General features: G+C 36.8%; 1 protein-coding gene across 1 annotated transcript; it reads left to right on the forward strand.

Annotated features, from left to right (window-relative positions):
- LOC135084551 (gustatory receptor for sugar taste 64f-like) lies at positions 1-17,355 on the forward strand. Its single transcript, XM_063979317.1, has 11 exons — positions 1-52; positions 392-539; positions 1,407-1,525; positions 2,992-3,171; positions 4,266-4,414; positions 4,901-5,023; positions 14,036-14,190; positions 14,863-14,907; positions 16,210-16,384; positions 16,738-16,827; positions 17,192-17,355. The coding sequence occupies exons 1-11, from the start codon at positions 1-3 to the stop codon at positions 17,324-17,326; spliced, it is 1,371 nt and encodes a 456-aa protein (XP_063835387.1). The 3' UTR covers positions 17,327-17,355.
- Positions 17,356-22,782: the final 5,427 nt, after the last annotated feature.

Below are 22,782 nucleotides of genomic sequence, written 5' to 3' on the forward strand. Positions count from 1 at the left end.
ATGGGTCAGAAACAATTGAAACGGAATTTCGGCTTCTGGATACCTATTAAAAGTAAGTCACATATTTGTTAGGAAAAGACTCAATAAATACGTCATCAATCAATGTGACGTAATCACAAGCTTTTGTTTAACGTACCTTGGATCTGACTTTTAAAGCAGTTATTTATAACTTCAATTAGTATCTGTAGTTACTGATACTGTTGCAATTTAATATGCAGAATACAATTTATTATCATAATATTCTGTCAACTTAATTTTGTTAATTTGTTTGCACATTTTACATAAAAGTTGACCTAAAGTTATCGGTTTAAATTAAGGAACAATACAAACCTATAGTATTTCGCACTTAAGAGAATTAAGTGATTTAATTAAAAAATATTTTTCCTTACAGAAAACAAAGTTCACGTCGTATCAAAATTTCAGCCTGTCAGTAAGCAAGCTACGTTTCAGAGGTCCCTAAAAATGACACTGATAATAGGGCAATTGTTCTCACTGATGCCTGTGACTGGTATCTTCAGCAATGACACCTCAAATGTAAGGTAAGCTAAGGGTCGTGACTACAATGCAACTATGGCGTTACTAGATTCAACTAGGGCGATACTACAGTAACTATGGCGGTACTACGCGCTACAATGAATTTCTACGATGGGACTACGGAGGTAGCTCCGACAGGACTACGACGGTACCGTAGTACCGTCTGTGTCGTAACACAGCTACAAAGGTACTACGACATGACTACGGAGGTACTACGACACGACTAACGGAGGTGCTATGACCACAAAATTTGTGCTATGACACTTCTACGGCAGTTCTACGACATGACTACGGTGGTAGCTACGACAAGACTACAGAGTTACTACGACACGACTACGGAGGTACTACGACACAACTATGGAAGTACTATGACACGACTACGGCTACGTCCCATTTTGTTCAATGCCTGTGTGCTTGTGTCTACGAGTAGTAGCTTGGACCAGTGTGACGTCATTATCGTCGAATTTTATTACGTCACATCGCGCTCACGTTGCGCCAAACTTACGTTGGCTGGTGATAATTTAACCTAATTTGGTACAAATTCTTATTTTTCAATAATATTAGACAATAGATAAACTAGTTTTCTTGGGGGTCTGAAGGTGATTGCTTAAAAGAATAAACAAAAGTATGAGAATAAAATGAAAGTAATTTCTCACTGTCGTTTTTTATTATTGGGACGCCGAAATTTGCGGAAAGCCTATTTTTGCATAATCAGTTTTGTCACTGTAACTCAATATTTTCACGTCGGCTTTGTTTCATTTGTTTTTCGAGAGTGAAAAAAAAATGGAAGGCGCACATTTGGTATGCTTGTATTGTAAGGTTCAAGCTCATGTTTTTAAAAGTATATCTTATGGTTTTGCAATACGTTTCAGATTTGTCTACACGTCTTGGAGGTGTTTGTACGCTTTTCTGACGCTGTTTGGACAATTCTTCATGACGGTGATGTGCATCCATAAAGTAGCTCATACAACTACTTCACTCAATGGGAATGGTATGTGGACCTTATTAAATAACATCAATTAACATTACCAATTCATCCAACATTAGTAGTCTTAAATTATGGCTGCAACTACTCGTTGGACAGACGATCTATTAAAGTCGTTGTGAAACCTTGGGGGAGGCCTTTATCAAGCAGTGGACGTGGCCCCAAGATACACCGATCGCCTCTAAGGACAATCAGAAAGCTCTAAATGATGTGTCTACTCCGAAATATAGCTGATGTTAGTCGTTATTCATTTAATTCACGACTTGATCAATGGTAGGCCATCAGTAGACTGTGCTTTTTGACAAGAAATGTTTCATCCTTTTTTTATAATTTTAAAGCTTGAATAAGTGAATTCAACCACAATATATCAGATTGCTATGAGCAAGAAATGTACATAATGACTCTTAAGCTAAAAATAATCTAAGCTATTAAAAAACAATTCGACGAACTAAATCGATAGGTACGAGAATTTAAAAAAAATATTACCAAAAGTCGACGCCATTAAAAAATGTTACCACCAACTAAATTATTAATTAAAAATTTCCCAATTTACTTAAAAAAGAATGCTTTGTTCTACAGCGTCAAGGCTGCTTATGACATTTTTCCTTGCAAACATAAAATAAAGCGCAATTAATAAAACAAAGATTTCGTTCAGCTTTTAAAAGAATTCTTGGCAATACTTAGGCTGGGTTGCACCATCCAACTTTGACCGTAACTTTGACGATAACCGGTGCTTTTTGTATGGATTTTGACACATTTTTGACGTTTGTCAAAGTTAAAGTAAGATGGTGCAACCCAGCCTTAGGAGTTTCAATTTTGTTGTGTAACCAGATATTGTCGGTGTAATGGATTATTTGTTCAGTTTTCGTAGTGGTTTCGAAAGAAAGCGTTTTAAGTTTAGCCAATTTAAAATGTTCGATACAGGAATGCTAGAGACGTTTTAAAAGGTTATTTGAACCGTCTGTCGTTGTGCTTCAAAGGAAAGATGTTTTAGCTGTCGTTAGTTCATTTTAAACAGGATTTACAATAACTTCAAATCACTTCGCAAAATATGCTCGTTTATTTACGTCATGGATCCTACTTACCCGCACATTTCCTCGCGTTCGCCTTGTCCATATTAGTGCGTCGATGTGACATCATGGCTGCCTGGTTCGCAATTATCTCGACCGGGCACACTGTAAACTATGACCTCTTAAATGTAGTTGTATTAGATACTATTTTGCAACAAAAATGTATCTAAACTATCTATTGTATTATCAGTCTCTATTATGAACGATGTAAGTTATTAGTTGGTAGACTAGGCACCTTTTATAGATCTAGAAGCATCCCGTTTCTGTCTCTTACAACCTCAGATCATAGAAGGGATCCATTCTATGATCTGAGCTTACAACTGTCTGAGTTTTGGACAGTCTATACTTCTCAATACCGCATTTCAGTCTTTATTTGCAATACAATTTCTGCTTTTTTTTCAGCTCCAGTAATATTCTACGGGACTACCTGCATCACGATGGTAATGTTCTTCCACGTGGCCAGATCCTGGCCTGGTCTGGTCAAACACATCGCTAAGAACGAGGAGATAGATCCGAACTTCGATCCGGTGTTAACAAATAAATGTAACATCACTTGTGCTATAGTACTAATGTTGGCTTTACGTGAGTATTGGAATACTCGTATTTTTAGTACCTATGAAAACTAAAAAAATTTAAAGCTAATATTTACAAACAAATATTATTATTAGGTTTCATTTAATTTGATAACTATTCGGCTGGTCCATTTTAAAACCTAGTAAGGGACACTTTTGCAGATTTTTGTTTTTTTGTCATAAATCACCTTAGAATTAAGGTCTCCACAGGATGTGAAGACAGAAATCGCTCTATTGTACTTAAAACCAGAAAAACGCGTAGCTAAAAACCTAGTAAGTCGAATTCAAATTGCAAAAACCAATATCAAAACCTAGCAAGTTACAATGGTCAAAGTGACTTACTAGAGGTAAAATGCTACTATAATTTAAATATTATTTCGAATTCTGCTGGCTAACACTCGATAACCATATCAAAATCTGAGAACTACATGAGTACTAATCACAAACACATCGCTAAGAACGAGGAGATAGATCCAAACTTCGACCCGGTGTTAACAAACAAGTGCTATAGTACTAATGTTGGCTTTACGTGAGTATAGGTTTTTTTTGTCTTTTTGCAGTTTTATGACTGCTTGTATAATTTTCTTTAAGCTAGAGGTTTCTGTGTTAATTTTATCGAATACATTTTAGTGCGAATAGCGTTTTTATTTCATTTGTTTTGTCTCATGACTCATCATAACTAATTTCTTTAATTAAGCTATGTGTATTTTTCTTCATCATATTTTTATGAAATTTTTGAAATTATTTTTATGTTCATTTTTTATTTCGGACTCAAAATAAAATATGCAAGTAAATAATGTAATGTAGCTTGGGCAGGCTTCCTACTAGGTGGACCGACGATCTGGTAAAGGTCGTGAAAAGAGCCTGGATACGGGCAGCGCAGAGCCGTTCATTGTGAAAAACCTTGGGGGAGGCCTTTGTCCAGCAGTGGACGTCATTTGGCTGAAACGAACGAAAGAAATAATGTAAATTGCAGCTAAGCTAAGCTATAGCGATTTACTTGTCCACCTTTAAAATATACGCATTTGACTACCAAAGTCTTCTTAAATTTGGTCTAGAGCGTTGATATTTTAACAAAGTTTTACTATATTTTCTTTATTTTAGTGGAACACATCTTATCGTTGTTATCAGCGTTTGCTGGAGCCATGGTGTGTCACCCAAACAAAGCATTTTATGAGGGTTTCGTGACGCATTCCTACCCGTGGGTGTTCAACGTACTGCGTTACTCTCCTCCTTTTGGAGCTATTACTCAGGTAATTAAATTATTTACTTTACAGTCATAGAGAACGTCCTCTCGCACGACATCAAAGGTAGCAGGAAGGCGCTGGACGCAGGCCGCTACCAATCCATCAACATGGAAATCGTTGGGGGAGGCCTATGTTCAGTGGACGTCCTATGGCTGAAATAATGATGATGACGATGAATTCAATTTTGTGCCTAATTGTCTTGTTTCAAGATCTATATATGATAGAGCAGATAATTATATAACAGTCTTAGAGCCACAGCACATGATACGTTGCAGCGTCAGTCCGAAGCCGGAGCGTGTCACTGCGTCGTCACATAGAAATATCTGTGACGCAGCGCCACGTTGCGCGATATGGTAAAAAACAATAGTGCGCCGCCGCAACGCATTGTGTGCTTTAACTCATAATACTCCTTGAAAAATATTTGATTCAAGAACTGTTCAGTCGTGTAAAAGGTATAAAATCAAACTGTGCTGACTGTGCTCATCTTTTCAGTTCCTTCACTTCCAGGCTACTTTTATATGGAACTTCTCCGATTTATTTGTTATATGCATGAGCTACTACCTCACCTCGCGACTCCAGCATATCAATGGGAAGCTCCTGGCTGCACAAGGAAAGGTATGAATTTTAAGTTTTTAAGTAATCTTCAGCTACAAACATCTGATTAAGCTGAATCATAACGTACAAATAAACAGACAGAGTTAGTAAATGGGTACTTCTCATTTACACTCAAATTTGATGGTCACACAAAAATAGTTCATAAACGGTATAAGTTAGAACAATAACTTTGAAATCAGATGATAAAATATCTATTTAGCTACATACAAAATAAATTTTATCGTAATAGAAGCAAAAGTAATCCGAAAAAATCACATGACACGATAAAAAACGGGGTCATTTTTCGCGTTCTCATCGTGTCACACCTTCGGTTGCAAAGAAACATTTGGTTACTGCATTCACAATTTTCATTCAATTTGTGTGTAGCATATACTAAAATCATCGTAATTAAATATACTTTCCACACAATAGTCAAAAAAATATCTTCTTATAATTATTTTGAATTGAGAAAGCGAAATACGTTGGTCACACGATTTTAGGTACCTAAAATTTTGAGTAATAATACAAGATTGCCGTTAAACCGAGCACTAGCAACCAATCACAGCGTTCTATTCGGTTAACGTCAGTCGCGTTTCGACCATTGGGGAGGTGAGATAGGTCGATCGTCGCTCCGCGAAAAAAATACGTAACTTTTTGTAATTATCCATAGACATAACGTCGCTTGCTTGAACAATATTTTCTACCTCTAAAATTTAAACAATTTAATTGAAACTTTGCCATTGAAAACTTAACATGTTAGACTTATTTGTGTAGTATTCGACTTGAACCGTTAAATTCAAATTTAAGGATAATTCATAAAAAACTAAAATTTTCGTCACCTTCGTGGCATCACCTTCGTGGTGTTTTATACACGAAGGTGATTTTAGGCCACGAAAGTGATTTCTTGCTTTGGTTTATTTTAAAATATAGTGACTGGTGTTTATGTTTTTACAATATTTTAATAACTAATAAATTATACGTGGTAAGTAGAGATCAGTACATCAATAAATAAATAAGGGCCTCGTATTTTTGTTGTCTGTCTGTATATATATATATAGGGGATATATATATATATAGGGGGATCTGTCTGTATATATATAGGGGAGTATTGTTTTTATTCATTAATTAATTAATATCTATAGGTAAATTACATGTATTTTGCATTATACACTGAAAATAAAACATTACAATTCCCAACGTTGAGGTTATATTTTCATGTAAATATTCATATTTTGCCTTTTAATTACTGAGTTTTAAACTTTAGTCTGTAAAATAACACAATTCGTGTAAAACATCTTTTATTTTAGTGGAAATAAGTAGAAGAATTATTTAACCTTAACAAAAAATCCTACCCACACAACTTAGCTTTACATTATAAATTGGTTATTTTCTGTAATAAGACTTTTAAATGATAATAAGGTAGTATTAAAATACAGATCCCTAATAGTCTATAACCTACTGTTATTGCCAAGATCACTAAAACCCTTTTTTGTATTTTTTTTTCTCGGTTCTTCGATCGGGATCGATATACAAAATCCTATTTCCATTGGTAAACTTCACTGCAACAAGCTTCAAGGATGTTGACCCGTAAGGCCACCATGAAGGACATGGAAGTTAAGTTGAGGCAGGCTCTCCTGGACCTCAAAGCTTCACGAGAGGTCAGCGACCAGCTTCTCCGGGAACGAGAAGACAGTGAACAGGAGATTCAAAAAGTTGTAAACAGGAACTCACAACTGAAGAATGAGCTTGCCGAGCTTCATGGCAAATATCTGGACCTCGCGGAACAATGTTTGAAATTGCAACAAACGGTGAATTCCTTCAGTGAATGCAACAACACTCATGAGCAGGCTTTGGATCGCATCCATGACCTAGAAAAGAGCCTATGTGAGTCACATAAAACCATAAAATCAATGGAGGAAGAAAAACAGGCTCAAGAATTCAACTCAACCGTGAGCTTGTATAATGAATTGATGAACAATGATCATGAATCGAAGAATCCAATTATACCTATAATAGACTTGACCTGTGATGTGTCCTGTTCCGGTCCAGCAGTAAAATATCAATTTAATAGTAATAATAAACTTAAAAAATATATTAAAATCAAGAAATTTATCAAGAAATGCAAAAAATTAATTAAATTTCAACGTAGTTTACCTAAACAGTCAATTCTAATGAGAGAAAAAAATCTTTTAAAAGAAAAGCTTAAATCATACAACTTAAAAATAGAACAAAACAAAAAGTTGTATGATGATAATACTTTGATCTTACATGAGAAAATAGATGACTTGGAACTTTATCTTAAACAGTTTAAATCTCGATATGAAATGGCACAGAAACAAATCAATGAACATGTACTGGCCACTTCCAAACTTGTTGACCTATGTAATTACAACACTGAGCGTTTTGAGTCCTTATCAAAAAAACAGTCTTGTAACTGTATTAATGGCCTTCAGCCCACTATAATACCAAAGTCTATTCAAACTGAGCCGGCGCAGGACATATTATTCACTGAATCCCAAAGAAACTTATCTGAAAAACTTAGTGATACCGGTAATGGAAGAAAAACCTTTATTTATTCTGATCAGCTGGGTCAGGGGTTAGGTTCTATGCTCAGGGAGCACTTGAATACACAAGTCTTAAATTTTTGCTATCCAGGCAGGTTTCTGACAGAGATAATTTACGAAATTGGTCAAAACCAAGAATTAGATGAGAACTCCAATGTTATTATAATGTATGGTAATAGTTACTCTGTAGATAAAAAGAGTATAATTCAAAATATTGACCAATTATTGAATTTGCAAAATAGGTTAAAATTTAAGATAATTTTGTGCACTTTACCCTATGTAAATTCAGGGTATAATCTAAATAAGATAAACAAGAACATATTTGATTTAAATATACTTATGTATAACTTGACTTATCGTCATAGCGACGCACTTTTACTTTTTGACATAAATAAATTTATTTCTAGCTTTAAGTTGACTGTAGATACAATGTATCTCTCGAAAAAATTGAAGAATAAATTAGCCTCATTGATTGCATACAATATTAAATGTAATTATATTCATAAAACTGATCATAGTCAGGGTACTAATAATTTGATATCTCAGTATGTAAATAGTAACAATATTATGACTGTACCTACTACTAGTTGTTTAAACTGAGGCACTCGACAAAGGCCAAGCCCGGAACATTCAAGATTGTTCATCAAAATATTCAAGGCTTGGCCAGCAAAGTCTTAGAAATAGAGCTATTCTTAAAAAGTTTTGATATTAATGTAATGTGTATTACTGAACACTGGCTAAAGAAATATGAAAGCTCTTTCCATATAGATAATTATCAGTTAAGTAGCGCGTTTTTCAGGAAGTCTGCCATTCACGGAGGCTCCTTAATATTTGTGAATAATAATATTAAATATAAAGAACGCAAAGATGTAGTAGGGCTGTCAGTTGAGCGTGTTATCGAAATTTCCTGTGTCGAGCTTGAGAGTTACATCATTGTATGTGTGTATAGACCCCCTTCTGGGGACTTTGGTATTTTTGAAGCGGCTATTGAGGATGCTCTTAATAAAACTTGTAACAGCAACAAAAAGGTCTTAGTTTGTGGAGATTTTAACGTCAATTTACTAGATAGCTCATCATCATATTCTGTAAGACTACTTTCCCTTTTTAAGTCATTTAATTTGTTTAGTCAATTTAAGGAACCAACTAGAATTACGGAAACCACAGCTACTTGTCTAGATAATATTTTCTCTAGCTGTGTCCCTGACAATAAAGCTGTCATACACAATCTTACGTCAGATCACTGTGGTATTAAAGTAGAATTTATTTGTAATAATTTAAATAATAAAAGTAATAAAAATGCCGTATGTAGACCTGTAACCATTAGTCGTCTAGAACGTTTTAAAAATAATCTTGAAAATAAATTGCATTTAGTCCCGTATGTGCAGGGAGACCCAGATGCTCTTTACAATAACCTTTTCGAATGTATTAAAACCGAACATGACAAAGTTTTTACGGTAAAGCCATTAAAACCAAATACCAAATCTAAGTTTAGTGACTGGGCTACTAAGGGAATATACAAAAGTCGAAATACGTTATATGAACTTTATGGCATGAAAAAGTATAATAATAGTATATCTTTTCTTGAGCATGTAAAAAAGTATTCAAAAATTTTTAAGAAAGTTTGCTTCATGGCTAAGTCTTTTTATATTCGGGACAAGATAGGGAACGCCAGTAATAAAATAAAAGAAACTTGGAATGTTATCAACCGAGAGACTGGTAAACTAAAACCAAGAGATAATGACTTTTCTCTCAAAGTTCACGATAATTTGATATCTGCAGATAAAGATGTAGCGGAAGCTTTTGATAAATTTTTTGGTAATATAGCTTCAGCAACAACTGCCAACTTAAAGTCATCTCCCTCCGAGGCTGAAGAAATATTGAAAACCCACGTGACACCCTGTGACTCGCACTTCTCTTTTAAACATATTACTCCTTTAGATATCACTAAAACTTTTAATCTTTTAAATGTAAAGAGTACAACTGATATCTGGGGCATCTCTGTCAAGATAGTCAAACACATTATTCATATAATTTCCCCACAGTTAGCGATCATATTCAATAATTGCATAGAGAAGGGAATCTTCCCCGACCTCATGAAACATAGTAGACTAATGCCATTATTTAAGTCTGGTAGTAAAACCGACCCTGGCAATTATAGACCCATTTCTATCTTGCCCGCTCTGAGCAAGATTTTTGAAAAAATCATACAGGAGCAACTTATGATTCACTTTGGCTCTAATAAACTATTTCATAGTGAACAATATGGTTTTACCAAGGGTCGTTCCACCACCGATGCCGGGGTTGCACTACTTAAACATATCTTCGAGGCTTGGGAGAATTGTGAAAATGCACTAGGGGTCTTCTGTGATCTCTCAAAAGCTTTTGACTGCGTAGAACATCAAACGCTAATTCGCAAACTGCACTTTTATGGGGTGAAGGACTCGGCTTTGGATTTAATACAATCCTATTTAAACTTTAGAGTTCAAAAAGTTGACATAAATGGTGTTTTGTCTTCTGGGTCACCTGTGAAAATGGGAGTTCCGCAGGGGTCAATTCTGGGTCCATTCTTGTTTCTTATATACATTAATGATCTACCATATTTTGTTAAGGACTCTTGCGAAATCGTGTTATTTGCTGATGACACATCTTTGATTTTTAATATTGATAGAAGTAAAAATAACTTTGACGATGTAAATAATGCACTAACAAGAGTTTTAAGTTGGTTCACTACAAATAATTTACAACTTAATGCAAAGAAAACAAAATGTATAAAATTCTCTTTGCCTAACGTAAAATCAGTTAGTACCCAAATAGAACTTAATAATAATGCCATCGATCTGGTAGACTCTACTGTTTTTCTGGGAATTACCCTGGATTCAAAACTCCAGTGGGGCCCCCATATAGAAACTCTGGCGGGAAAGCTCAGCTCAGCGGCTTTTGCAATAAAAAGGATACGGTCATTAACCGATGTTTCAACAGCTCGCTTAGTTTACTTTAGCTACTTTCATAGCCTAATGTCATATGGAATCATGCTATGGGGCAAAGCTGCAGATTTTGAAACAATATTTATTTTGCAAAAACGTGCGATAAGATACTTGTATAAAATGAAAGCAAGAGCGTCCCTTAGAGAATTGTTTAAAGAAATTGGCATTCTCACGGCCGCTTCACAATACATCTTAAACTGTATTCTATTTATTCAACAAAATATTAATGAATTCAAAAAGAAAAGTGATATTCACCAAATTAACACTAGAAATAAAAATAAATTGGCTATACCCGCTTTTAGACTTAATAAAGTGTTTGCCACTTTTATGGGACAAGGTATCCATTTTTATAACAAAGTCCCTGATAAATATAAAGAGCTACCGTATAATAAATTTAAAGGTATAGTTAAAGATCACATGCTTAAAAAAGCCTATTATACAACTCGAGATTTTCTTAATGATAAGTCATCCTGGGAGTAGGATTATGGTCCTCTCATGCTCGCACTAAAAATAATTAAAATGGAAAGTAATGTATAAACTAATAATAATTTCTCAAATGTTATAGTGTCATGCTTCTCAATCTGGACTGTTACTTAGCTTTATTATTAGTTTTTTTTAAAGAGATAACTTGGAATTGTCATTCTCACTAAAATGTCTCTGGGGTGGTGGCGTAGTGAGGCGGGTCGTTACATTCCCTCTAATATGGTCGAGTGAAGCGATGGCTGGTTCACTCGTCATGTCTGTGAACAGGCGCTGCTTTCGGGGACTGGTCAATCCAAGTTATTCAAATTTATGTATGCGAGTCATTTCTAGTAGTATCTTAATATGTAAGTCTAGATATTAGCACGTCACTACCTTGTTTAATATACCACGCAATCTTGTATACCCATTCTTATAAGATACACCATACAAGAATGCATGGTAAATTCAGTGAACTGCTCCTGAATCGAATGTACCTACTACTACTATTTATATTTATTTATATTAACCGGCAGACAGTGGTGACTGAGTTTGTTGCGGCGCTTCTTCTCAGCACTTGCCAAATGTTGGTCTCGAAGCGCTGGTAGGGTAAAAAGATTATGAGACATGTAGAGGCTCCTTAAGAGCAAAATGACGATTTGTAAGAACTATTTATTAGTCTAAACAAATAAAGAAATTTTGACTTTTGACTTTGACTTTGTATGACTGTATGTATGTCTGTATATGTGACTGTGTATCTGTTTGTAAGATAAATTTAATCTGAAGTTTGAGTTAAAAGTTGTACAACAAAAATACGAGGCCCTCTGGCCTAAATAAAAAATATATTTTTGTTGAGGGACTGATAATCAGTTAGTTTTTTTTTTTTTTTTTTTTTTTTTTCGGACGGACTATGCTGATAGCCGTGAGCGGCTTTTTCAGCTTCACCGGACAATAGGTGAGCGCAGATGGCTCTCAACCTCAAAATTTAAGCAACGAGCCTAAGGGCGCCCCCGAGTGGGGCTCGAACCTCGGCCTAGGGCGTTGCTGGGGGACGGTAGCCTAACGTAAGTTTGGGGAGAGAAGCGGCCCGGCACGTGCCGATACCGCGAGAAAAAGGGACGGGTCGAAGGGGACCGCGGCGCGAGTCCTCGCCGGCGAGGACGGTAGATCGGTTGGAGTGGAGTGGTGCTAGTTTTCGCGAGCTGTTGGGCGGCCTCGATGGCTAGGGTGATGTCGTCGTCGGGATCGCTGAGGGCGTTCCTGGGACGACGTCTGCGCGGGGGGGTGGGGAGGTCCGGCGAGTAGTTCGCCGCCCCGGAAATGAGAGGGTTCGGGTGGGACGTGGCAGAGTCAAAATAGTTCTCAGATAATTGCTTGAGGTACGACTTAATAGTCGGTAACCCCAAGTCAATATGGAGATAATCAGTTAGAGTTCTTTTTTATTGAGGTACTGAAAATCCGTTTTTTTGCTTCTTTAACATTTCAGAATGCCACCAGTGTCACCCTTAAAACCAATTGCGTAGAATCTTGTAACTTAGTAGGTGACGTAATCGGTAAAATTGTATCTTGTATTTAAGTAGGTACCTATTTATACACTCGACAGCAAATAAATCGCACCACCCGCGACGCGAACTATAAAGATTTTCTTTTGACACAATAATGGTGCCCCAACAATATTGGTGTTATTTGAAAGCCCAATAAATATCCCTAAAGAAAAACACATTTAATTTCTTAATAAATGATTAACATATACCATAAATGTGACTTGAAAAAATACCTCACTTTGGGCTCACCTCTGGGATCAATTAGACCAAATTTAATGGTTATAAAACCAAATAATGATCACACGTGTCCTCTTTAACAGATGGATAGCGATTAATCCCAACTTAACAGTTTTATAGTCATAAAAAATGGCTATAGCGTAACTACCTATTTTTTGAAGAAGTGACTCTGGATCCTTGTAAAGACACATTTTTGGGGTAAAAACCTTTCCTATAATAAAATGAAGTTTAGAACCAGGCTTTTAAATGGTGCCAATATTGGTGGGAAGTAGGGATGCATACGTTTGAAAATGCTTGTCGCAGGTGGTGCGATTTATTTGCTGTCGAGTGTATTATGTTGTTGCTATTTATCTATGAAAATAAGACAAAATATATGTTTTATAAACACTTAAGAGTCATTTACAATAGTAAAGTTTGAAAAAATTATTGCTGTGAAGTACAGAATCACTTTCGTGGCATCAAAAAATTCAAAACGTTAAAGCTTCCAAACGAGACTCACTATTTGACTGATTTACTGAGAATACAATCTTCACATCAAGCGCTACAATTTTTGTTTACAAAAAGTAGAAATAAGTTAGAAATAAAATTCGCCACGAAGGTGACGATGAGAACCGTGACGATGAGAAATACCCAAATAATTACCAAAACTTGGTGTCTAAATAGTCAGTAGATGGATTAACTGTATTGACAAATGAAGTCGACGATAGCCCAACGGCGTCGACATGTGACTATCGATTCGAGAATCGAAGAGCACTAGTTTGATCCCCTCCTGGAGAAGAACTACACTGAACTGTCCTTTATTTGACACTGACAGGGGCTACCGTCAATAGCGGATCGCTGGTTCCGACTTTTGCCACGGTGGAAACCATGTAGTTGAACGAAGATGGTGGCGCCCTTGTGTCAATGTCGTCGGTGGGACATTTCAGTGTAGTTAATCTATACCACTGAATGAGTGACACTACTGCCTATTTATAACAAAATGGCCGTTACTGTCTGGTTGACTGGTGGCTTTTTTTTATTTTACTGTATTTGACGTTCATAAGTGCCACACCTGGTCAAAATTGAATAAAATATTTTTGACTATCGGCCGCCCGCGACTTCGTACGCGTGGATCCCGTTTTACCCCCTTAGGGGTGGAGTCAGTCAGTCAGTCAGACTTTTGAGTTATATGTATTTTGATTTGATTTAATAGAAGTGTAGGGATTTATAATGAATCTTTAATAAAATGAATGTCTTTTTCATCAGTATTTACCCGAAGTGTTTTGGAAGACGACCCGTGAAGACTACTGCCGTGCCACACAGCTGGTCCGCCGAGTTGACGAAGTTATCAGTGGCATCGTGTTCATCTCTTTCGCTAACAACCTATTCTTCATCTGCTTGCAACTGTTCAACACTTTGGAGTAAATAGCATTTTATTTTCAGTCTAATTTTTATTCGTATGTTAGAAAATTGCTGAAAACTGAAACTGAAAGCTGAAAATTAAAAATCTAGACTTAAAATAAATAAAAAATAAAAAATCGTTTATTGCTTGCTTTACAAAAAAGGAATTACAAAAAAAACTTATATTAAAAAGGTGGAAGAACTTACTTGACTTAATGTCCTATGTCCCCTAGATGGGGCAGAGGGTGTCCACAACAGTCCTCCATCGCGTTCGCTCTTGAGCTTCGCGCTTGATCTCGCTCCAGGTCTTGCCGATTTTCTTCGCCTCGTCTGCTACAGTGCGCCGCCAAGTTTGCCTGGGGTGACCACGATTGCGTTTTCCTTTGGGGGTTCCAATTCAAAAATGAAAATCAGTCGTACACAAATCACTTGAAAAAATATTGGGACTGTCCACTACTAAACATAGGCCTCCCCGTATGATTTTCGGGTTGACCGGTTTGTAGCGGTCTGCTGCTATAACTTCTAGAAATTCAAAGTCTAATTTATAAAATAGATATATAATTTTCTTTGGTAGTTCATACAAATCGTTAATTCTCTCATTTTTTTTAAGATTGGCTCTTTTGTAAACAGCCCGCATCTAGTACCATCTTGCAACCCATGTTATTTTAATTTTACATGTTATTTGGTTACAGGGATGGCATTAAAGGCACTGGAGAATGTAGCAGTCGATCAAAGGCGTGAGTTCTTTTTATTAAAAGCTTTTTATCACTTAAGTACAGTTGGACACAATAAATATTTTTGTTACAACATAGCACATTAACGCCCGTATTCTAAACGTTGCTTGCTTAAGTGCAAATCAAATCGAACGCACAGCGTTGAATAGAGCTCTGTGATATTTTGTTCGTGTGTGACCCTGTGCGTCCACGCGCACTGTGAGACCTCATAGTAATGTTTGCGAATACGGGCGTAAAATATTAAAGAGATAACACAACTTACTTTAGTTTAATGTGCTGATGTACACTGAAATAACACTAAATTGCTGTGTCTCATATTTGCCTTTGAAAATAAAATTCACGTTAATTGTTCACATGCCACACATAACTTTAGTAGTAAAGTGATGACATGCAAAATCGTTCTCAGCTTTATTTCAGCTAGACTAGACACTTTACGGCTTCATTTCAAGGCATTACCAGTAAAATGTTTTATGTTTTAGTATCACACTCGACAGATACTAATTTTCTTTTTAGACAAAACCACTTTAATCATATTTCAAGTGTGGAACTTTAAAGTGTTTTTATAGGTATAGGCGTTGAAACTACGAGTATGTTTTGTAATACACATTTACTTTAAGTACGTTATTAAAGTTAAGTCTAAACTTTAATGCACATTTGTCATGATTCTTATTAGGTGATCTCGTTTTAGAGCAAAGTTTATGCAACCTTAAAATACAAAATATCAGCATTTTCGAGAACCAATGTCACATAATAAAATACGAGCAACGATACATACATAGCCACGATAGCCGAACGGTGAAGGGATCGGAGAGGCCGACTCGAGATCCTAGGAACGCGGGTTCGAATCCCAACGCCGCTCTACTATTGTGGTGAGCCCACTCGTAACACAAGCTTAAAAAATGAAGAAAAATCCTGAAATACGTCGTCCACGTCCTGTAAAGCTAATAATAACTCGCGGCTCCGTTTCTTTGGACTCTGGTGGATACCATCGGGTTTTAGTGGGTACTGGGTAGGCTCCGCTTTTAGTGAGCAGGCGGGGAGAGTCCCACATAACCCACTGGCCGTCCCCATAGACCAGTGGATATGCGCAAAGCATTTCCCGACGTAAAAAAAAGGATGAGCGCCACGATAAACTTTTGTCGAGGCATTTTATTGATTTTACACGATAAGCCGTCTAAAATCGACGATAAGAATTTGTCATGGCGCGCATCCTAGCGCGGATAATGATTCAAGACATATTTTATGGAAAAATATCTAAATTAAGCTGTCCAGAGGCATAGTTTATAATTTACTCTATTTTTCTAGGACATCTGTAAAACTTCTTGGAGGCTACGAAGCGGCTACTTATTTTCTATTCTCTTTGGTGTATCTAATCTCAAGATCGATAGCCGTTTCATTGATAGCCTCTCAAGTGAATGCGGCGTCTATGGTGCCGGCGCCAGTGCTGTATGAGGTGCCATCACCAGTATACTGTGTTGAGGTAAGTACCTACATATAATAACAATAACTTTAAGTAATAAACTTAAATATAATATAATAATACAAGGTGAAATTTTGTAATGACACCTGAAGGGAAAGTAATCTAAAAGTAAAAATTTCTTTTTAAATGAAAAAAAAAAAAGAAAACTGCATCCAGAGATTTCCGAAAATTTGCTTGCCACACCCGGGAATCGAACCAACTAAAATCTTTATTACATCGAATTATAAGTATGAAATCTCATAAACAAACTTGATAAATCAAATGAAAGGAAAACCATGTAATCTTAAATTATTTACAAAACTCTCCATAGGCTAGTTTTATATCATTTTATTAAAACAATCTTTTGATTGCAGGTCCAAAGATTCTTGGACCAAGTCAACGGCGATAACGTTGCATTGAGTGGTCTTCAGTTCTTCAGCGTCACAAGAGGACTTCTCTTATCAGTAAGTACCTATGTCATGACGTCATGTTTTTCAATATAGGCTAGTCATAATATCAATGAACCGATTACCACTGTGGCAGACTTCACAAGTAGAGACCGGAAATCGAAAAACATAGCAAGACGCCTTTTAGCTCAAGTGATGATTATTTAAAAGAAGCTGGGTAAAATGGCTAATTTTGGAGGAGATCTATGACTAAAGACAATAACCATGATGTTCTGTAAAACTTTATGTTACACAACACCAACTCTTCCTTGACTAGTGTCGAGTAAAATTTGACAGTTAAACATTACAACCAAAATTGAGAACCTCATTTTTTTGAAGTTGGTTAATATACAAACCATTGACTGTTTATATTTATTTGCAGGTAGCTGGCACAATAGTGACGTACGAGCTAGTGATGGTCCAGTTTACGACGCCATCGCCGCCGGCGGTCAGCAACTCATCATCAATTATGGCCAACCTGACATCAACTGCGATGCCTACGATCACTACAGGATAAATAACCTCAAACAGTCTCAAAAAAAGTCATTGTTTCAACCGTATTTTCACAGCATAAAGTTCAAATTGAGATTTATGTGGGGTCTATGGCCACCAGAGAGAGCCTGGCTATGGGTAGATAATATTTTTTTTGTGTTGGTAGAGACGATGGTACATGTGCTGTCGTCTATACCTAAGTGAATTACCACGAAATTAGATCGTCACATTTTTGTAAGTTTCATTCATTGTAAATACCTAAGTGTAAAATATGTATTTCTTATTTCCTCCAAAGTATGAGAAAATAAATTGTAGTAACTTAAACTTATACACAAAATTATGTAGGTACATTCTTCGTAAATCTATGTGAATATACTTTGTGTCTCTACAAATTCAGACAATTCTTTCAATTAATTTGGATGTGCATTCAGTCCATAAAATCTTATTCGAAACTAAATCTAAGATTTAGAATAACAATAGAAAACCGGGTCCTATTTGTCTTTGGATTAGGAATTTAAGTAGGAGATTAGAATAGATAACAATAAGGTCTGAAATCGCTTGAAACATTTCATTGTTTGAAACTAGAGAGACTTTTACTTGAGTGACCACTGAGTCATGGTGACATTGGCAAATATATCGGAATTTTTAAGTAAATATTAAAGAAAGCTAGTAATAAATATTCTTGAATTTTTTATTTAGTTAATCACTATTGCACTGGTTAGGACTTGAACCCAAGTCTCATGTTGAGCGCGCAGGAGCTTTCCTAACTAAGCTACAGGAGAAAATAAATTGGCTTCATTTTCAAACCTTCATCTCCCATTCACAACCTTCGATTTCAGGCTTTTTTCGACTCTATATCTTCATCCTTAAAGCTCATTTTATCAATGGCTGCGTTTAGCTGTATTGTAAAAAAGTGGCTTACATTTGATACTTTTTCAAAGACTCGCAATGCTTGTGTCAGAAGAAGTTCTGAGGAATTTAACTAGCTATTTATATTCTTGTAACTTTAGTATGAGTTTGGCTTACTTAGTTGTTAGGGTGCGTTCACATTAGGGTACACCATCGTGTTGCATTATATTAGGAAAGAAAGAAAAAAAGAAAGATACATTTATTACAGTGGACATCACACAAATACAGGCAATTACATAGACATAATAGTGGCACATAATAATGGAAGAAGAAAAAAAAAACAAGAGTAAACTGAGCAGTGCCACCCATTCACCAACAAGATGCCCACTGCAACGGGACCCCACTCAGCATATGCGCTGGCCCACGGTGACGAAGGCCACTTCGCTGGTTTTTAGTGTGCCCCATGCCGAGTGAGGGTCACGGACCATTACGTAGTATTCTTTTTAATAATTACTAGCGGCCGCCCGCGACTTCGTACGCGTGGACCTCGTTTTATCCCCTTAGCCCCCTAATTGATTTCTAAGGATAGGTACATTATTAGTACACCACCACAACATCTAGAGAGTATACATTTTAAATTTTAAGTCAAGAGACTTAAGACTTAAGAGAAGTAAGAACTTCAAAAACAGGACTTTCATACAAACTTCTAACCCCCTTTTTACTCTTTTAGGGGTTGAATTTTGCAAAATTCCTAGTAACTTAGTGAGCACCTACGTTCTAAAAGGAGAGACTGAGACTTATAGCAATTGTAGTTTCTGAGATTTTGTGATGAGTATTATTATTATTAATTTTATTATTTTATTGTAGAGCTTCTCTATAAACAACATTTGACGTTAAATTATTTTCAGGTAACAAAATATACTGATGGTCGGGAGCCCCGACCCGTGATAGGGCAACGTAAAGTTGCCCATGCGTAAAACATTCTTTTCGTAAATCAATTCCTACTAATTTGAATGTTTGGCCCTGGGATTTGTTTATCGTTAGTGCGAAAGAAATTTTTACGGGAAATTGAAGCCTTTTGAAGGGTATAGGCAAATCAGTGGGAATCATGGGTATTCTTGGTATATGAGCTAATTCACCAGCTGCAGGGCCAGTGATAATCTTCGCTACTATTAAATTATCTTTTAGCTCCTTTATAAGAAGTCTCGTGCCATTACACATGTTGGGGGGGCTTAAATTTCTGAGGAGCATTATCGGCGTGCCAACTTTTAACGACAGTTCATGAGGTGGTAGCCCAGCGGGGTTCAGAGAATTTAAAAATTCCTGGGGGTAGTGCACTGCGTCCTCGATGTTAGTGACGGTGTCTATGGATTTATAGCACTTAACTTCACCCGGTACTTTCTGCATAATTAAATTGTTTATTTCGTTGACTGTTTCATTCCTGGGAGAAACTATTGCTCTACAACACAGCCAACGAAAATCATTTTGATGTAAGTTTTCAATGTCGGGATATATAGTATCTATCAGACTATCTAAATCATGGACTATTTGGCCTATAGACTCATCCAAAGTAACTGCATAATCGGTGCCCAAATTTAAAGATGGAAAAATTCATTCTCCAAGTTTCAGCAGCTGTTGTGGAAAATTGCTATGCGTATTTCCATGTAGATGAGCTCTCATATTGGTGCGCAAATTCAGATGTTGAACAGATGTCCAAAGTTGAGACGATTTTAAACATGCCTTCATAATGTCTGCTCGCGTACCTCTGTTGACAACTGGAAGCGTTTGTCGGAAATCTCCAGCAAATACAAAAGTGATACCACCCATGACATTAGCAGAGCTTCGGAGGTCTTTTAAAGTACGGTCCACGGCCTCCACATGAGCTCTATGACTCATGGTGCATTCATCCCATATTACCAACGACGCGTCTTGCAGTAACTTACCAAGAGGCCCATTTTTCCGAATAGAGCACGTAGACCGTTGATCTAAAGATACGGATAGCGGGAGTTTAAACGTAGAGTGAGCAGTTTTTCCTTCGTTCAAGAGAGTTGCAGCAATTCCTGACGAAGCAACTGCAATCGCTATTTTCCCTGATTGCCGTATCTTAGCAAGTATCAAATTTGCGAGAAAAGTCTTTCCGGTGCCTCCTGGTGCGTCCAAAAAAAATAATCTCCCCATGTTATTGTTCACGCTATCCACAATAGTCTCATAAGCATGTCTTTGATCTGGTACTAATTTTGGCACATTGTCATTTACAAACGCTGTTAGATCATTTCTGTTATACTGTTGTACTATTGTGTCAATAGTATTATTCTGGGTACGAACGGGAGAAGGTAATCCAAAATCACTCAAATTTTTGTCATTTAATTCTAGAAGTTTGTTTTCTATTTCAATTAATCCTTCATTATAAATGACTTCAGTGAAAGGTAAAGTGTTATCCTGATTTTGCTGTCTGATACGATGTCTAATATCTTCACAGAACTGATCTTTGAAAGTATCCCATAACTTCAATGGTTCCGATGGTTGACAAAATAAAAGTATGACTACGAACAACTCCCTTAGTTTTTTTGGACAATGTGATAACGAAGCTTCGCTTAAAGTGTTACCCCAATGGTCATCGTTTTCAAGTAAACCTCGGTCACGGCAAGCTGCTTGATACGTCTCTTTGACAGAACCGTTTACAGTTTTAAGGTATGCAAATGAGGTCGGACCGCGTACGTGGTGCAGTAGAATCCTAAGATAAAAACACTCTGATTGTGATGGATGTATCCCGTAGACTCTACCTAAAGCGTCATCTTTTTTTATCCCCGGATGTCCAACCACATCTTCCCCACGCCTCCTTCTAGTAAATTTATTATTTGCCCATGTATAGTATTGCGGGACTTCATGATACAGAAGAGTTTTCGCGAATTCGTCTTCATTACAGAGAGCAAAAAATGCCAGTAATGTGGTATTGCGTGGGTTTTGGACAACTTGATGAGCTGTTCCTGGTGTAAAATACACCCTTTGACCGTTTTCTAGATGAACGGCCAAATGCACTACAGTAGGATGCCGGTCGTGAATGGGAAATTCAAATAAGCGCCAGACAGCTTCAGATGTGCTTATGTACCTGCCATTTAAATAGTTTTCGACCTCATCGTGTGGGTTTCTAAGGCTAAAAGTTGCCTGATCTGAACCTTTATTTATATACTTACATATATATTTAATGGCTTGGACAGAGTGGCAATACTCCACGTTTATATGAGCGTTAAAAGTCTTACATAGTAGCGGGGAGTATGGAACAATCCACCTATTATCTATTGTCACCATGTTGCCCCTGATTTGTAGCGTAGTGCTCCGACCGCCATTTTCTGTATCGCGCCTACGATAAACTGGATACCCATCCTCTCCGGTCTGGGTATCGTTCATAAAACGGCGAGGGTATTTTTTTGTGCAGACACCGTTCTTCATGCATGGTGCAGCTAAATTATGTTCTCCGCAGGGTCCATGTACCATATTTTTAGTTATAATGTCGTGTAGTACCGGATCAATTTCTTGATCGGGTAGCTCCGCAACTATGACACTGTCGATCTCATCTGGTTGTATTTTATTTTCTAGCCAGAATAGCAAATGACAATGAGGTAAACCGCGCTTTTGCCACTCCACACTTGCCATATAACATTTTACTTTACCGAATATCTGTTCTTTGACAAATAATTTGATGAATTTCTTCATCTTTAAATGAAATACACGTGAAATTATGTCATGACGGTCGAAAGACCGTTGTCCTGGTAGCAGCTCCGCCTTAATTTCAGGCCATTCGGGGTTACATGTAAAAGTCACAAATAAGTCAGGTCTACCATAATTTCGGACGTACGTCATCGCGTCCTGCGTTTTCTCATGCATGAAACGCGGAGAACCTGTAAATGACGATGGCAATATGACATGTTGACCGATATTTGATGGGTCAACATTTGCGTCTTGATTTAAGGCATCTCTGAGATGAATGTAGTCATCAGCCCTCAGTCTTTGTTGATTCCGAGAAATATAATTTAATCGTTCCGATATCATTTTCGCCATCATGTCAACACAATACTGACTAAATAAGTCTCTGTAATAATGTAACGGATTGAAAGAGTTAATTCTAAACATTAATCTAAATGCATAAAATTGCATACACGAAACAGTTTTATTACGCGCAGAACCCTGCTGAGGGATAGTCAAATAATAACCGTCTTCACCTGTCACAAACATTATAGGATACTGTAGTGGATCATAGGACCGATGTAGCTCAGAAACTCTTTTGAGCTGTCCGTCTCTACCGTGTAAGACTATATCCCTGGGACCTTTGTCTTCATCGACCAAGAGAACGGCTACCTCATTTACAGTAGGAGCATTATATCTGCCTCTGTGTGCTGTCTGTGGAGTGCGATCTGAATGAACAATTAACTTTAAATTATCTGAGGAGTTGAGTTCTAAGTTTTGTTTAAAACTTCGTATATACACGTTATGACTATTCAGAGCGGTCTGTAATTCGCGAATTAAATCCATTTTTAAGGTTGGTGCGACACTTGATCGCAACGATAACTGGTCTGCATCCGAAATAAAATATATTTGCAAGAACTGTGGGTTTTGGCCTGATGGTGGTAAAAG

The sequence above is a fragment of the Ostrinia nubilalis genome, chromosome 2, assembly GCF_963855985.1.
Source record: "Ostrinia nubilalis chromosome 2, ilOstNubi1.1, whole genome shotgun sequence".
Lineage (NCBI taxonomy): Eukaryota > Metazoa > Arthropoda > Insecta > Lepidoptera > Crambidae > Ostrinia > Ostrinia nubilalis.